The sequence below is a fragment of the Archocentrus centrarchus genome (assembly GCF_007364275.1).
Source record: "Archocentrus centrarchus isolate MPI-CPG fArcCen1 chromosome 18 unlocalized genomic scaffold, fArcCen1 scaffold_23_ctg1, whole genome shotgun sequence".
Lineage (NCBI taxonomy): Eukaryota > Metazoa > Chordata > Actinopteri > Cichliformes > Cichlidae > Archocentrus > Archocentrus centrarchus.
In genome coordinates, this window is record NW_022060145.1 from 3,635,824 (window position 1) to 3,650,269 (window position 14,446).

The 14,446-nt window shown below is 42.8% G+C and overlaps 1 protein-coding gene across 6 annotated transcripts; it reads right to left on the bottom strand.

Annotated features, from left to right (window-relative positions):
• Nucleotides 1-575: 575 nt before the first annotated feature.
• LOC115775220 (protein fantom-like) lies at nt 576-14,042 on the bottom strand. Of its 6 annotated transcripts, none has more exons than XM_030722787.1 (31): nt 11,022-11,295; nt 10,489-10,632; nt 9,613-9,666; nt 9,401-9,518; nt 8,964-9,169; nt 8,749-8,851; nt 8,373-8,513; nt 7,534-7,639; nt 7,422-7,445; nt 7,178-7,324; nt 6,982-7,055; nt 6,662-6,861; nt 6,471-6,577; nt 6,343-6,393; nt 6,078-6,257; nt 5,862-5,979; nt 5,552-5,715; nt 5,125-5,470; nt 4,851-5,011; nt 4,288-4,520; nt 4,060-4,175; nt 3,552-3,772; nt 3,413-3,454; nt 3,144-3,313; nt 2,312-2,390; nt 2,099-2,162; nt 1,836-1,930; nt 1,501-1,690; nt 1,319-1,403; nt 1,096-1,223; nt 576-954 (listed from the first exon to the last, which is right to left on the bottom strand). In XM_030722787.1, exons 2-31 carry the CDS (start codon nt 10,574-10,576, stop codon nt 722-724), a joined length of 4,044 nt encoding a protein of 1,347 aa, XP_030578647.1. In that variant the 5' UTR covers nt 10,577-10,632; nt 11,022-11,295; the 3' UTR covers nt 576-721. The 6 variants fall into 6 exon arrangements, with proteins under 6 accessions (XP_030578647.1, XP_030578646.1, XP_030578645.1 ...); XM_030722786.1 differs by lacking the exon at nt 11,022-11,295 and adding an exon at nt 13,995-14,042 and having other exon boundaries at nt 577-954; nt 4,288-4,523; XM_030722785.1 differs by having other exon boundaries at nt 577-954; nt 4,288-4,523; nt 10,489-10,628.
• Nucleotides 14,043-14,446: the final 404 nt, after the last annotated feature.

The following is a 14,446-nucleotide window of genomic DNA, read 5'->3' on the forward strand; positions in this document are numbered from 1 at the left end:
GGTCGCGTGTGCACGTCTACGTGTACGAGCTCGAAATTTCACATGCACGAATGTCGCCGGTCGCTTAGCTGGAGGAGGGCAAGCGATTGTCGCCTCATCGCACAAGCTCCATAGGAAATGAATGGAGAGCGAGCGACGTCGCTCCCCGTGTGTCGAGCCCCTAATTTTAAAATGCCAACTAAATTGAGATAAATTGCGCTTTCACTTAACTTTTCAGTGTTGTATACAAGTTTTTTAATGTAACTATAAAATGAATAGTTTGTCTTTGTAAAAATGCAATTTGATGTTATTAAAAAAAAAAAAAACCTGTACTTTGTGTCAAATACAGTATGACCAAAGTTTGAAACAGAGGAATATATTTGCTATTGCCTTATCGCCCTTCCTCCTCTTCTGCCTGTTATGTCAGTTGTAACACCAAAAACAGATCCTTTACTGGAATAACATGAGTTGGCCCAAGATTTTCAGTAAATCATTTAGTTTGTTGTCATCTAATAAAACACAAATAACATTAACCACTTAAAATTCTGAATTTGGTAGAGACATAAATAGAAATAGCTGCCATACAAATGGAAACTTAAAAAAAAAAAAAATCCATAAACTTCATACAGTCTTTTGCGTTTTTTGAAAGTGACTCTTTATTTCTTTGCCTTAATCTTTAAACTGGGAAATGAAAAAGCAAGGCTCCTCTTTGTGCTTCAAACTGTTTCATATGCTTTTACTTTCAGTAGAAATCACTGTTATCATCGTAATCGATCACTTGTATCTGATCTTTTTTCTTCTGTTTGCTTTGTTCTTCCTTCTTCTCATCCTCCCCTTCCTCCTCTTCATCTGTCTGCTCATCTTTCCTGGTCTTGTCCCCCTGGTGAAACTCCTGGTATATCCCCGTCAGAGCCTTAGCTGCTTCTAGAGACACTTTGAGATGTCCTATCACCTCGTCTTCATCCACACTCACAACTGTTGGAAGGAGAAACCATTTTAGACTGAAAATTATGATTTCCACACATGGGATGTAATTAAAGGTCATTTGTGCCACTCTGAATTAAGTCTTGATGGTTTAGTTCACATAATGAACACTGCTCAAAAAATCACACGCACTGTCGATCTGTTGTTCGATGACATCGTTTCCCGTGAGCAGCAGTTCCTGTAGGTTCAGAAAAGCATGCCCAACATCCACACACTCCTCGTCATCGTCCATCGGCTCACTGACTACTGTGAACCTCAACCTGCCATGACACATACAGACACACGCTTAAATTTACAGGTTTGGGCCTGGAGAGATCCTTAAATAGCAGAGACATTATCAACTTTTAAACAATACCTGCCCTGGTTGGGGTCAGTGCCCTCCAACACAGTGTAAAGATACTGTCTAAGTGGAGCCGACTGTGAACCATCCACATAAATCACTGGGAAAGACAAGGAGAGGTGTTTGGAGACTATGTAGGATCTTTGAAGTTAAAACTTTATTGTCACAAACTATGCACACAGCTCACCAACTCTCACCTCGCGTAAAGTTGTAGTGAATCTCCTCTCCCTCGGTTGGTTTGCGGAGGGACATGGGTGTTTCCGTTGTCTCCATCGGGATGCCCAGCAGCCGATATTCCACATACACTCGCTGCACGGACTCGTCCATCGCCACGTGTGAGGAAGGTTCAAATGTCAGGGACAGAATTTCTACTCGAAGTTTTTCTCCCTGAAATACAGTAACAAATGTTGGCCTGCGCATCATTTCTGAAATAAAAGTCCCACTGTAGAGCTATGCATAAGAGCACAGTAACAGCAAGGAGATGGCAAATGTTTCCTTTTCCCGCTGTAATTGCTACATTTTTTCCAGTTACCTTCCTCATTTTTTGTTTTGGTGGTATGATGATAATGTCGCTTTGTGAGGAACTTGACCCTGAAGATTCAGGGGCTTCACTGTCTTCTGCAGCAGCTGTATAGTCAAAATAAAAGCCCTGTCAGCATGGAACTGCTTGAGATGACTTCAGTGTATGCTTTACCAAACAGTTTAATTTATTTTATTAAGCATTACATTTTTTTTGTATATTTCACTCTGTAAACAACTTAAAATCAGATCTATTGCTTGTATATGAATAATTACCACTCTTGCTCCTGTCCTCCTCTTGACCCTCAAACACTGACACTTGATCCACAATGGAAAAGTCCTGAAAAAGAAAAGAGGAAAAAAACAGGAAAATGAGAAATGACATATGAGCCCATTCCCAAGTTCTTGCTTAGTGTTGTTTTGTTCTAAAATTATACTGATTACCTTTTCACAACATTATTTTGACTGAGAGAATGTGATTGAGCTGACCTGAGTCCTGGCATCGCTGGCAGAGCTGATCCTTGATGGGGTGGTGGGTGATTGTCGGGAAGATGTCCTCTCTGAATACCTTAAATAAGATTCAATACATTTTTTTCACATTTCCTTATGTTTTCTTAGCTTTTCTTGCAATGTTTGTGAGAAGAGGTAAAAAAAAATTCTGAGACAGCACAGTTGGTATAACACAATCAATTACTACTTTACAGATCCCCTCAGTCAATCACCACCTTATTGTGGTGGAGGGGTTTGTGTGTCCCAGTGTTCCCAGGAGCTATGTACGCTGTCCGGGGCCTTTGCCCCTGGTAAGGTCTACCAAGGCAAATTGGTCCTGGGTGACGAAGAGTGATTCAGGAAACCCCTATGATGAACAAAAGTACAAGAGACCAGTTTACCCAGCCTCGGACAGTTGCCTCAAGGCAAGATGGTTTGGGCATCTGACTAGGATGCCTCCTGGGCACCTCTTGGGTGAGGTGTTCCAGACATGTCCTAGCAGGAGGAGGCCCCAGAGCAGACCCAAGGCACGCTGGAGAGATTATATCTCTTGGCTGGCTTGGGAATGCCTCAGTGTTGAAGGACATGGCTAAGAAGGACTAAAGTCTCTATGAGCTGGCCCCAAATAAGCGGAAAATAAATGGATGGTTAGATGGTTGGATGACTACTTTATAACAATTACCTTAACATTATATAATTTTTAACTTAAAATTTCAGGGACCTTATTTCCTACTAATTTTAAAGTTTTAATCCATTTTTTTTTCCTTGGAGAAAAACAAAAACAAAAAAAACTCTACATGATGGGAGGGATTATTACATTAAAAGAAATTACCTAGTAGTTGGCAAATGGGAAGGTGTGGTCAGTCTTGGCTCAGGTTTCAGATGAGGCGTCCTCCGGTGAAGTTCAGGTGACCTCTTAGTAGAATGCTTTCTTTCTGTAGACAGCGGCCTCACAGAGATGGTTTCCTGGGAGCTTTTCTTTTTGGTGGGTGGTGGCCGAGGCTGTAAGCAGACAAATCCTGTATATTAGTGCACAAACAATCACGACTGTCTTGTGTGCTGAACTATCTCACCCACACATTCTTCATATCAAAACCTTACCCAGGCTTTCATCTCTTTATGCAAAGTCTCAGGTTGCCGAGTCTGTGAAAAAGCCACAGAAGAACAAACGTCAAGTTTAGGAATATGAGGTGTCTTTGGGCATGCAGATATCGCGCACTTAGCATTTGCTTTTCATCACCTTCACTCTGGGCTTAGCTATGGGTCTCTGTGATGCATCATCCTTCTCTCTTCTCCTGTTCTCTCTTTCACTGCTTTCCAGCACTCTGTCCTGCATCCCTGCTCTGCTTCCCTGTTGACCCAGCAAAGCATCCACTGGTGGCTGGAAGGGGTACTTCCATTTCATCAATACTCTGACCATGCCTCGAGGTCCACCAGCTGGATCTCTCAGCACATAATCCCCTGGCAGTATAGAAAGAAACTGCTGAGGTATCCAGCCTTTCTGGTTTTTGAGCAGAGATACGATGCTGATTCTGGAGCAGATAGTACTGTATAATCTGTATATGATCAGTTCCCATAAACAAGCATGTAGAAAGGTAAAAAAAAAAAAAAAAAGTATTATGGGACCAATTCTGTGTAACTTTGGAGATATGCAATGTGACTTTGTTCAACTAACAACTTTGCTTCCATCTTCATCCACGTTAATGCCTCCTGAAGTAACGGATGTAGCTAAATTATGAAACACTCACCTCTGATCTCTTTGCCTGTAGCCAGGGCTCGCAGTGGGATTGGGGTCTTGGCCAGATAGGCTGGTGGTATCTGATCATCACTGTCATCAAACACATACACCCACAGACTGCTCGACCTGAGAAAAAAGTGCAATTGAATGGTGTTGGTATGTTGATAAAGTTGTGTTTAACAACCCCGCCACCACCACCACCACCAGAAAAAAAGACTCAAATTTCAAACTAGCATACCTGAGGTAGTGTAGCACATCAGTTGTTACTGCAAGTGGGTAGCTGGTGGCATCATTGAACGCTGGATCGGCTGTACACTTCACAATTTGGGAGACATGTGGCGGCAGGTCATAGAACCTGTATGTCAGGTAGGCATCAGGAAGTAGTCCTGGCCATCGAGCACTGAGGCCAACACAGCGCTCCAACATTACCACCAATTCATTGGGGATCCCTCCACCATAGTCATGCAACACCTGCTATAAGTATGAATAGGGTCATAAATAGATTCTGTACTTGCCTGGAAGCAAAACGTCCGACTTTAAAGGGCTATTTCATCCAAACTGGAGGAAAATCAAAACTTCTTTCATTAAAACTAGTAAGTTGAAAACAATGAATACATTTTGTAATTTGGATGAACACATACTCTTAACTATAAAGATAATGCTGAATCCATGACAAGGCGCATAGATTTGCAAGTCATTTGCCTTAACATGTGCCCTTATCATACAATATGTGCTGTATGAGCCAGGAGGCCAAATTATATTTCAGTGCACTTTCATTAGCATGTCTTCTCTCTGTTTCACCTCATGACTGCTGTCTTGCCAGCCAAGGGAGATCTGCACAGGACTCCTCTGTCTCACTGCTTTCCAGTCAGCTCCACTCTCTGCCAGAGTGGGCACAGGCTCTGCCGGAGGGAACAGGCGCACCCAGAAATCCACAACACCAACAATTTCACCCTCGTGTCCTGGGAGGGAGGACAGTAAATGACAAAAACATTTCTACAAGATAATGTTGTTGTTTTTCAAATTAGTGCAGTGAAATTAACTGAACAGCTTCTCTTCACTCAACTATACTCACCTGTAATATTGACATGTCCACCGATTCGCTCTCCTCTCCTCTCTATGGCACCCATTAGAGACATTTGTCCACTTCCATGGGTCACAAACCGGACTCCTCCTAATGCCTGGTGGAGTTCCACTCTGACCCTTGACCCCTGGCCTCCCAGCCTGCCCAGATCTCGAACTGTCAGACAGTAGCGTGACGTAAAGCCATAGTTGGGTTGGCTTCCCGACACCAGAGGAGTAGAGTGCATCTCAAAGTCCAGCAGGCTGTATGTGCAGAAGGTCACAATGTCTTCACCTTTATTGGCTCCTGGATGGATGCCCCCCATGATGCGCAGCCCTGCTGGGGTGAAGGTAGCAGCCTGGAGGTGTGAGAGCAACAGATATCAGCACCTTTGGGAAAACAGCTTGAAATGACTCAGATTTGGGGCCTGTGTCTTTACCTTCAGGTGGATCTCTAATAGTGACTCCCCAGGCTTGAGCTGAGAGAAAGTCATGTCATCCTCAATGGGCTGCACGACCTCCTGATCTCCAGCTGGCCAAGTGTATTGTATTGGTAAGGTCCGTTTGTAATTTCTGGGGCTGTATGCCAACTCTTTCAACTGGGCTTTAGTACAGAAAAGAAAATGAAATTGAGATTCTGCTTAATGTACTAGATCATATAAGTGTGAGTAACTAATTAACAATTGTTTGGAGGTTTTCTAGACTCTGCTACTGCTACAGAAAGGGATGTTGTCATTGTTATCCTCATACCTTGTAAACTGTTGATCTGTAGAGCTCTTTTGGATAGCAGTTTGTCTTTCTCTGCAATCCTCCTCCTGCTCTCCTCTCGCTCTCTCTCCACCTTCTGGCTGATCATATTTAACTCTTCCTTTGAGAGTAAAATGGGAAGAGTTAAAACTGAGACAAAATGATGATAACCGCTATGTCCCATTTTAATTCATATATACAGTTAGACGCTGTGCATACCTGCAGGTCTTTAGTGATTTGGTGCTCCAGCAGTAAAAGGTTTCTGGTTTTCTGTAACTCAAGCACAGTCTCAGCATGCGTTGCCTGGATATTCACCAACTCACGGGGTGAATCTTCCACCTTCCCATCAGCTGCGAGGAAGCGCAAACCCTCCTTGCTCTCCTGCTGCATCCTAAACGCCTGCAGTCAACATGACACAAGGTTAAAAAAGCAATTTATCTACTAATTTATGTGGTTTGAGTGGTACTAACACGAAAGTATAAACCTTGATCTGCAGAAGAGTTTCACTGAGCTCTTCAACACTCATATCAAACTCCTGGAAGAGAGGAAACTGTATCACAATGTGTGCTTAAAGCAAACAGAACAGGACATATCCGCCTCAACATTTCTGACCTTGGTCACAGAGTCCAGTCTGTCCTGCAGAGCAGAGACCTGCTCTCTGTACTGAAGTGCCTCCTGTTCCAGTTGCTCCTGTTTGTCTCTCATAGACAAACAAAGCTCTAAACGTAACAATAAAAGCAAAGAGTTGAATCGTTATTAAAGAATCTGTTTGCTTTGGACGAGCACATGCTGAGACGTCTCACCTCTTTCTCGCTCCCTCTGCTCCTCCAGTATCTGCTTCTCTTCTCTCAGTTTCTCCTTCTCCAGTTCCAGCCTGCCTCTCTCTTCCTGCTCTGCTTGCAGCATTTCCTCCATCCTGCTGATATTTTCCTCCAGCTTTGTCTGGATCGCTTCTCTATGTTTTTCTGCCTGGTGGTCATGATTACTTTGAGAAGATAGAGTACTAAAAAAAAAAAAAAAGAACAGGCAATGATAATTAATTGAATGTTTCACTTTAAGACATACTCAAGATAATTAAATATTAGAGAATGTTTTCTTTGGTTTTGGAGCATATAGCTTTTACCTCTCTAGCAGAGTGTCATAGTTTTTTTTAATCAGATCCCTCTCTCCTTCCAGGTCTGACATCCTCTCCTGCAGCTGATAGAGAAATGTTATGATAATTGATCTCCCGGCTTTTGTAATGAACCACAGGCATCCTTCTGTCATCTGAGATGTCCTCTCATCATCCAAATTTATTCATGCACATAGAGTTGGCGTACCTTGTCGAGGGTCTGTAGAGACAGGGTCGTGGTGGTAAGCTGTCCCTCTAGCTCCAGAGCTCTTTGTCTTTCCTGTTTCAGTTGCTCAGTCAGCTCCTCCACTTTCTCCAGCAGAGCTCCCTGATTTTCTCTCAGCGATCTCTGAGTCTGACGCCAAAAACATGGCAGTCAAAATTACGATTAGCGGCTCTTGGAGTATTTACCTGAAATATGAAGTGAGCTTTATGTGTGCCAAGACTTTTACCTCTTCTAGCTGATTCTCATAAGCCTAGAAAGAAAGAGAAATGTCTAGTTGTCTGAAACAAGCAGTTACTGTAATATAACAGAAGAAATGTTTGCCAGACAGCATTTCTGACCTCTTTCAGGTTTGTGAACTTCTCTTGTGTAACTCTCAGGGCAGCACCCTTTTCCGAAAGCTGCTTTTGTAGACGGATTATATCCACATTCTCCCTGATAGTTATTCTGGCAGAGACAAATAATAATTTATGTTAATTGATAAACTTGTGATTGATTAATGTGATTATGTTGTTGTAAAAGCTAGGGAACTACAACATTTTGTGTTTGTGTTTAAACAGGTTTAAAAAAACAAAACAAAAAGCTCATATTGATCTGAACATCCCGTATCAGACAAAGAGATGACAAAGATAGTGGATGTCCCTGATACGGCATCTCAGGCACACAGCTGTTGTTCACACCTACTGTTTGCAATGTGCAGCCAATCAGAAAAAAGTTCAAAGAGGGAAGTTGAGCAGCTACAGTGACTGGTTTCACACAGTAAGAGGGTTGAATTGCGAGGTTGTGCTAAGACCCCATCTAACATAAATAAGAATCAACTGTATTAAACTGAATTAAACTGTGAACTGTGAACTCTGGTAGAGTGTGAACATGAATCTAAAGGGTTCAGCTCAACTCAAGAGTATAGCCGTGATAAGACTTATGAAAATGCTGTGGGATACTTTGAGATATATATATATCATACACACACAGCTACTTTGATGTTTAGGAGGAAATAGAACCGTCACAAGCAAATTAAAGTCAAATTAGGATGCTCTCATACTGAGCATCCACTGTTATCCAGTTTCAGAGTTAACAGGAGTATACCACAAAAATGCTTCCACCAACTGCAATAATATCGACAATGCCAGTATTATTAATTATAATATTAATGTCTCATTAATGTCTCTGCTGCAGCTACCGGTGTCTGTCAGCCTGTTGCTTTCTCATCTCTCGAACAGTTCCCTCAATCTCTTTCTCCTTCTCTCTCAGTGAGTCTCTGAGCGCCTGCGCAGTTAGTTCCAGTTCTGCCACTCTCACCTGCTCAGTCACAGCAGACCTGCTGGGTGCGAAAGACATGGTGAGATCAGGGTGGAGGAGGAGGAGGAGGAGGAGAAACACAGGTAGTGCAGTGAAGGAAGATTGATGACTTTATCAGAGGTATTTATTGGGATTCCTGTCTGACCTGTGATTGACTTCAACTAGTCAAGAGTGTATCCCCATGCCCTGCCCAAGGATGATCTGCTGTAGCTAACTGATCATTTGACCATTTAGTGCATCACATGCTGGACACTTACAATCTCTCCATCTCTGCCCTAGTGTCTTCCAGCATGGGGCCATATCGAGGTGGTGCAGTCTGGGCTGCCCTCCTTACTCCACCTTCCCCTTCCAGATTTTTACCTGGCAAACATGAGGACCGAAGAAAGAAAAGAAAGAGATTCAAGAGGGAATCACTGTGGTCTCCATTCTTGCGCTGGATCTTGGATACAATATTCCTCCGCTACACACACACCTTTGCTGAATTTGTATGGTGTGCGAGCTCCCAGGTCCATAATCTGTTGCTTGGCCAGGCTGAGTTTGTTCTGCAGGACTCCTTTCTGGCTCTCCAGCATTGCCACTCGGGCTTCCAGCTCCTGTATTGTGTCTTCCATATCCCTCTCCTTAACACCACTGGAACCAGGACTGGCCTGACGAAGACGCATCAGCCTCGCAGACATCCTGTGGCAGAGCAGAGTGGTTAAATTTGCCATAGCAGAAAGCTGAAAGGTGTTCTGCAGGTACCTTTAAGCAGTGGAAACGAGTAATCTATCTTTTTAAAATACTGGGGTTCCAACATTAATGGAGTATTATTTCCAGTAAATAAGACAGCATGAATATGCTCCACTTTGCCCAGATGTCTAGAGTGAGGTAAAAAAAAAAGTGTGTGTAATGCTCTTGCGTGTGTGTCACCTGCGTAGCCTCTGGTCCTGGGTGCGTGTGTGTTGTCTTAGCACACTGTTCTCCTCCTGCAGTCGGAGGCACAGGTCCTCCAGGTGCTCTCTGGGGAATCGAAAAAGGCGCTGAGGGTCTGCCGGACAAAGGGATAGAAAGAGACACAGAGAAAATATGCACAAGAAGATTCTGTTTTCCACATACAATATGAACCCCTGAAGTGCTTATACCTCTTGTCCTCATGACATGATGCTTTTTCCATGGCTTGGCATCCCGTAGAGTATCTGAGAAGATGGCAACAAGGTGATCTTTGCAGATATTTGTATTGCTTAATTCATAATGATTTACAGTTTATTGATTGCCTAACCAGGGGTGGCCAACTCCAGGCCTTGAGAGCCGGTGTCCTGCAGGTTTTAGATGTGTCCCTGATCCAACACACCTGAATCAAATGGTTGAATTACCTCCTCAGTATGCAGTCAAGTTCTCCAGAATCCTGCTAATGACTTCTATATGTGATTCAGGTGTGTTGGACCAGTAACACATCTAAAACCTGCAGGACACCGGCTCTCGAGGCCTGGAGTTGGCCACCCCTGGCCTAAACCCTGCTCATTACTAATAAATTGTTGATCTTAAGCTTAACACAAAGATACATTGTAACCATCTTTGGTGTTATCTATATGGTAAATGGTAAATGGACTAGTTCTTATATAGTGCTTTTCTACTCTTCTGAGCACTCAAAGCGCTTACACAGCATGTTTACATTTACCCCATTCACACCCATTCATACAAGCACTTCCATGATTATCTAAGCTAAGTGCTTTTTATTACCTAACATTCACACACATTCACACTCCAGCGGTTGCGTCGGAGAGCGATTTGGGGTTAAGTATCTTGCCCAAGGATACACTGGCATGCAGCCTGGAGTAGCCAGGATTCAACCAGCTGACCTTCCGATCAGTAGGTGACCTGCTCTACCTGCTCAGGAGGTAGAGCAGGTCACAAAGGCGAGCACAAAGGTGATCTTGACTCTTGTATTTTAAAATTTGGTTTATTTTCTTCAAATTATGTGTTTAAAGATAGACAAAAACGTATCAATACAAGCTAACCTGGGACAGTTGGCATCAGTCCCCCTCTCAACAGTCCCACATCCCTCACTGGGAGGTCCCCGGCTGTCTCGTCCACCACCGGCGACATTACACTTCTCTTCACAGACTCATCTTATCAGAGAGCTTCAGTCTTCCAAAACCTGACTTTGGGCGAAATAAGGTCGTATTGCTGAAAAAGAAATACCTTAATATCGCAAACATGTTTAAAAATATTACATTTCCTACCTTTGTCAACATTGTGGTAACCGCACTTAACCACTTACAATAAAAGATGATGAAATATCTTACACATTCATCTGTGACATTTTAAAAACAGAGGGGTCTGTCTATAGTCTAATTTTTGGTAGCACTCTACTTTTGAAGATCTAAAAATGACTACTGTAAACACAGCTGACAGTTTCACTTGACAAATAGTCTAGACACAATGCTACCCACAGCAATACGACAGTAGTTTACAATTTGATTTTCCCTTATTTTGAAAGAATTCAGACTTCAACACTGAACGCTTTCTTAACAAAAAATATTTGACTCACCCTTGTGAGAAATGTGCGGTGTTTCCTGCTTAAGGCTGGTGTCCAGGATAACCTGCAGGCTCCTTGTGTGTGTGTGTGTGTGTGTGTGTGTGTGTGTGTGTGTGTGCCCAGTTTTAATCCCTCTTTAGCCTTTCTTCTTCCATTCTTTCTCAACCCCTGTTACCAAAGTCTTGACTGATATTTTTTCCAATTGACATCCATGTTCATGTAGTTCTTAAAATGGCAAAGTCTTTACATTTAGTTCTGTGATATGTGCTAGTATATAGTACTTGTGGACAAATCCTGAAATAGTGTTCCATATGCGTGGAGGATAATCCTATTTTCATGCTAATCTGATTAGCAAGCATCAGGTTGTGCAATGAGATGCGCTCTGAAATCAGTTTTGTGGTTAGGTTGCAATGACTGAGGATAGCTGTTATTAGAGTGAAGCAGGTCTAAGATCTGTTTATTGAAGCAAAAAGGAAGAAGAAAATAAATAAGTGGGTGGGGGCTGCAAACATATACAATAGACACAAGCGCTGCTGCATCTCTCTCTCTCTCTCTCTCTCAGTTTCATGGCCAGGTGAGGTGTGTTATCTTGTTATTCCATGACAAATGAAAAGAAGTTGATTCAAACTGTTTGTACTTTATAGTTTTTCACTGTCATTTGAAATATGAGGGTTTACAACAAAGTGCAAAACACTGTTACACTCAAGAGCAGGAAGGCCTGATTAGACTTTACCAGAAACCATCTGAAAAGATGGCTCTTATCTAGCAGTTTTTTTTACATTTTACATTTAAATGCTCAAAGCACTTTATTTAGCATGGCTTATTCACATACCCACACATCAGGAGCAACATGGGGTTCAGTGAGTTGCCCAAGGAGCAGCCAGTGATCAAACCACCAACCTTCCAATTAGTAGATGACCTGCTCTACCTCCTGAGCCACAGCCACCCATGATGAATTTGAAGTATACAAACCAAAATGATAATATAGCCTGTGAAATTAAACCTCTGTACAAAACATTTTGGCAGTATAATATAATAAGTTGACAGTTGTTGAGATTTTGAGGTGACTAATGAAGTATTTATTGAGAAGGAATGAGTATTTATTGCATAAACAGTTTCACTCCAATTAGCACTGAAGTTTACAATTTAACAATAAGAAGGTTTAGTTTGATAGAAGTTATATTAAACTACACATGGTGAGCAGTTTTTAAATGTAAAAAAAAAAAGCCTACATGCATAAAAAGAGAACAGTTTCATGCAAAAACACACAAACAAACAAAAAAAAAACACATATATATATATATATATATATATATATATATATATATATATATATATATATATATATATATATATATATCCATCCATCCATCCATCCATTTTCTTCCGCTTATCCGGGGCCGGGTCGCGGGGGCAGAAGCCTAAGCAGAGAAGCCCAAGCTTCCCTCTCCCCAGCCACCTCCTCCAGCCCATCCGGAGGGACCCCAAGGCCTTCCCAGGCCAGCCGAGATACACAATCTCTCCAGCGTGTCCTGGGTCTACCACGGGGCCTCCTCCCGGTGGGACATGCCCGGAACACCTCACCCAGGAGGCGGCCAGGAGGCATCCTAATCAGATGCCCGAGCCACCTCAACTGGCTCCTTTCGATGTGGAGGAGCAGCGGCTCTACTCCGAGCCCCTCCCGGATGGCCGCACTCCTCACCTTATCTCTAAGGGAGAGGCCAGCCACCCTTCGAAGGAAACTCATTTCTGCCGCTTGTATTCGCGATCTTATTCTTTCGGTCACTACCCAAAGCTCGTGACCATAGGTGAGGGTAGGAACGTAGATCGACCGGTAAATCAGGAGCCTCGCTTTTACGCTAAGCTCCCTCTTCACCACGACGGACCGGTGCAGCGTCCGCATCACTGCAGAAGCAGCCCCGATCCGCCTGTCGATCTCCCGTTCCCTTCTCCCATCACTCGTGAACAAGACCCCGAGATACTTAAACTCCTCCACTTGAGGCAAGAACTCGTTCCTGAGCCGGAGATGGCACTCCACCCTTTTCCGGCTGAGGACCATGGCCTCAGACTTAGAGGTGCTGATTCTCATGCCAGCCGCTTCACACTCGGCTGCGAACCGTTCCACTGCGAGCTGGAGGCCCCCCCGTGATGAAGCCAACAGAACCGCATCATCTGCAAAAAGCAGAGATGTGACTCTGAGGCCACCAAGGAAGAAGCCTTCCGCCACCTGGCTACGCCTAGAAATTCTGTCCATAAAAATTATGAACAGAATCGGTGACAAAGGGCAGCCCTGACGGAGTCCAACACCCACAGGCAGGGTTATAATAGTTTTGGATTTTACATTATAGTTTAGTTTTAGTTAGTTTTTACTTTTTTTTCTCTAATTCAGTTAGTTTTAATTAGTTTTCAGAGTGGTTTTTGCCCGTTTTTATTAGTTTTTATTTTTGGTTTCATGCTTAGTTTTAGTTAGTTTCAGTTAGTTTCAGTATTAGTTTTAGTATTTTCATACCTAATCAGGTGCAAGATTCAAGGCGCAAAAGTGACTATTGTGTAATGAAAACTTGACAAAAGATACAGTTTAAAGAAATATAGTCAACAACCAACTGTTCACAAGACATGCTAAATTTGTGTAATATTAAGGACACACATGAGCATAATCAGGGAGAAACAAAGAAAAACATGAACTCCCAAACTCAATAAATTCTACAATAAACTCCACAATAAACTTCAGCATCAGTGCAGCAGATTAACAACAGCTACATGTGGTGTTAAACAAAAACAAACTCTTTGAAGGAGTCAAAGCTCAAATCCAGCTGCATCCTGATGTTCTCACCACCTGAAGCTGCTTCTGTTTTGGAGCTAGCTTGGTTAGATGCTGCTAGTTAAACCTGCAGGGTCTTTGCGGCCTCTGTACACAACCTACAGAAGTTGCCGACCTCATGTCCGCATTTATGCTTGTGTAGCTGGATTGTGTGTGTTAATTACCTTGTGGTCGTGTGCAGGTGTTTGTACTCAAAGAACCTCCATACGGGACTCGGCAGACCGCAGCCATTACTTTGCGGACCAGCGCGGTGAGCGCACGCACATGCGCACTCACACAGTTGTCCTGTGGCGCTCCCAGCTTAAACTCGGAGAGCGGAAACAATGATTTCATATCAATCCACAAGGCTTAAAAAAAACCCCAAAAAAACAAGTAAATGAAAGTCAGTTTATCGATAATTTTAGTTAGTTTTGTAAACTCACAATTCAGTTTTAATTAGTTATCGTTTTTTCCTTTTAATTATAGTTTTTATTTATTTCAGTTAACGACAATGTTTTTTCAATTTCAGTTTTCGTTATTTCGTTCGTTTTCGTTAACTATAATAACCCTGCCCACAGGAAACAAATCTGACTTATTACCGGCTATACGGACCAAGCTCTCACTGTGGTTGTACAAG

Excerpts from the sequence above, each read along its gene's own strand:
- LOC115775220 (XM_030722786.1), bottom strand. The coding sequence starts at position 10,576 with ATGTCGCCGGTGGTGGACGAGACAGCCGGGGACCTCCCAGTGAGGGAT. Across the intron at positions 9,170-9,400 it reads CAGGACCAGAGGCTACGCAG|GATGTCTGCGAGGCTGATGC; the intron begins GTGACACACACG and ends GCTCTGCCACAG. Across the intron at positions 5,012-5,124 it reads TGGACATGTCAATATTACAG|GACACGAGGGTGAAATTGTT; the intron begins GTGAGTATAGTT and ends CCTCCCTCCCAG.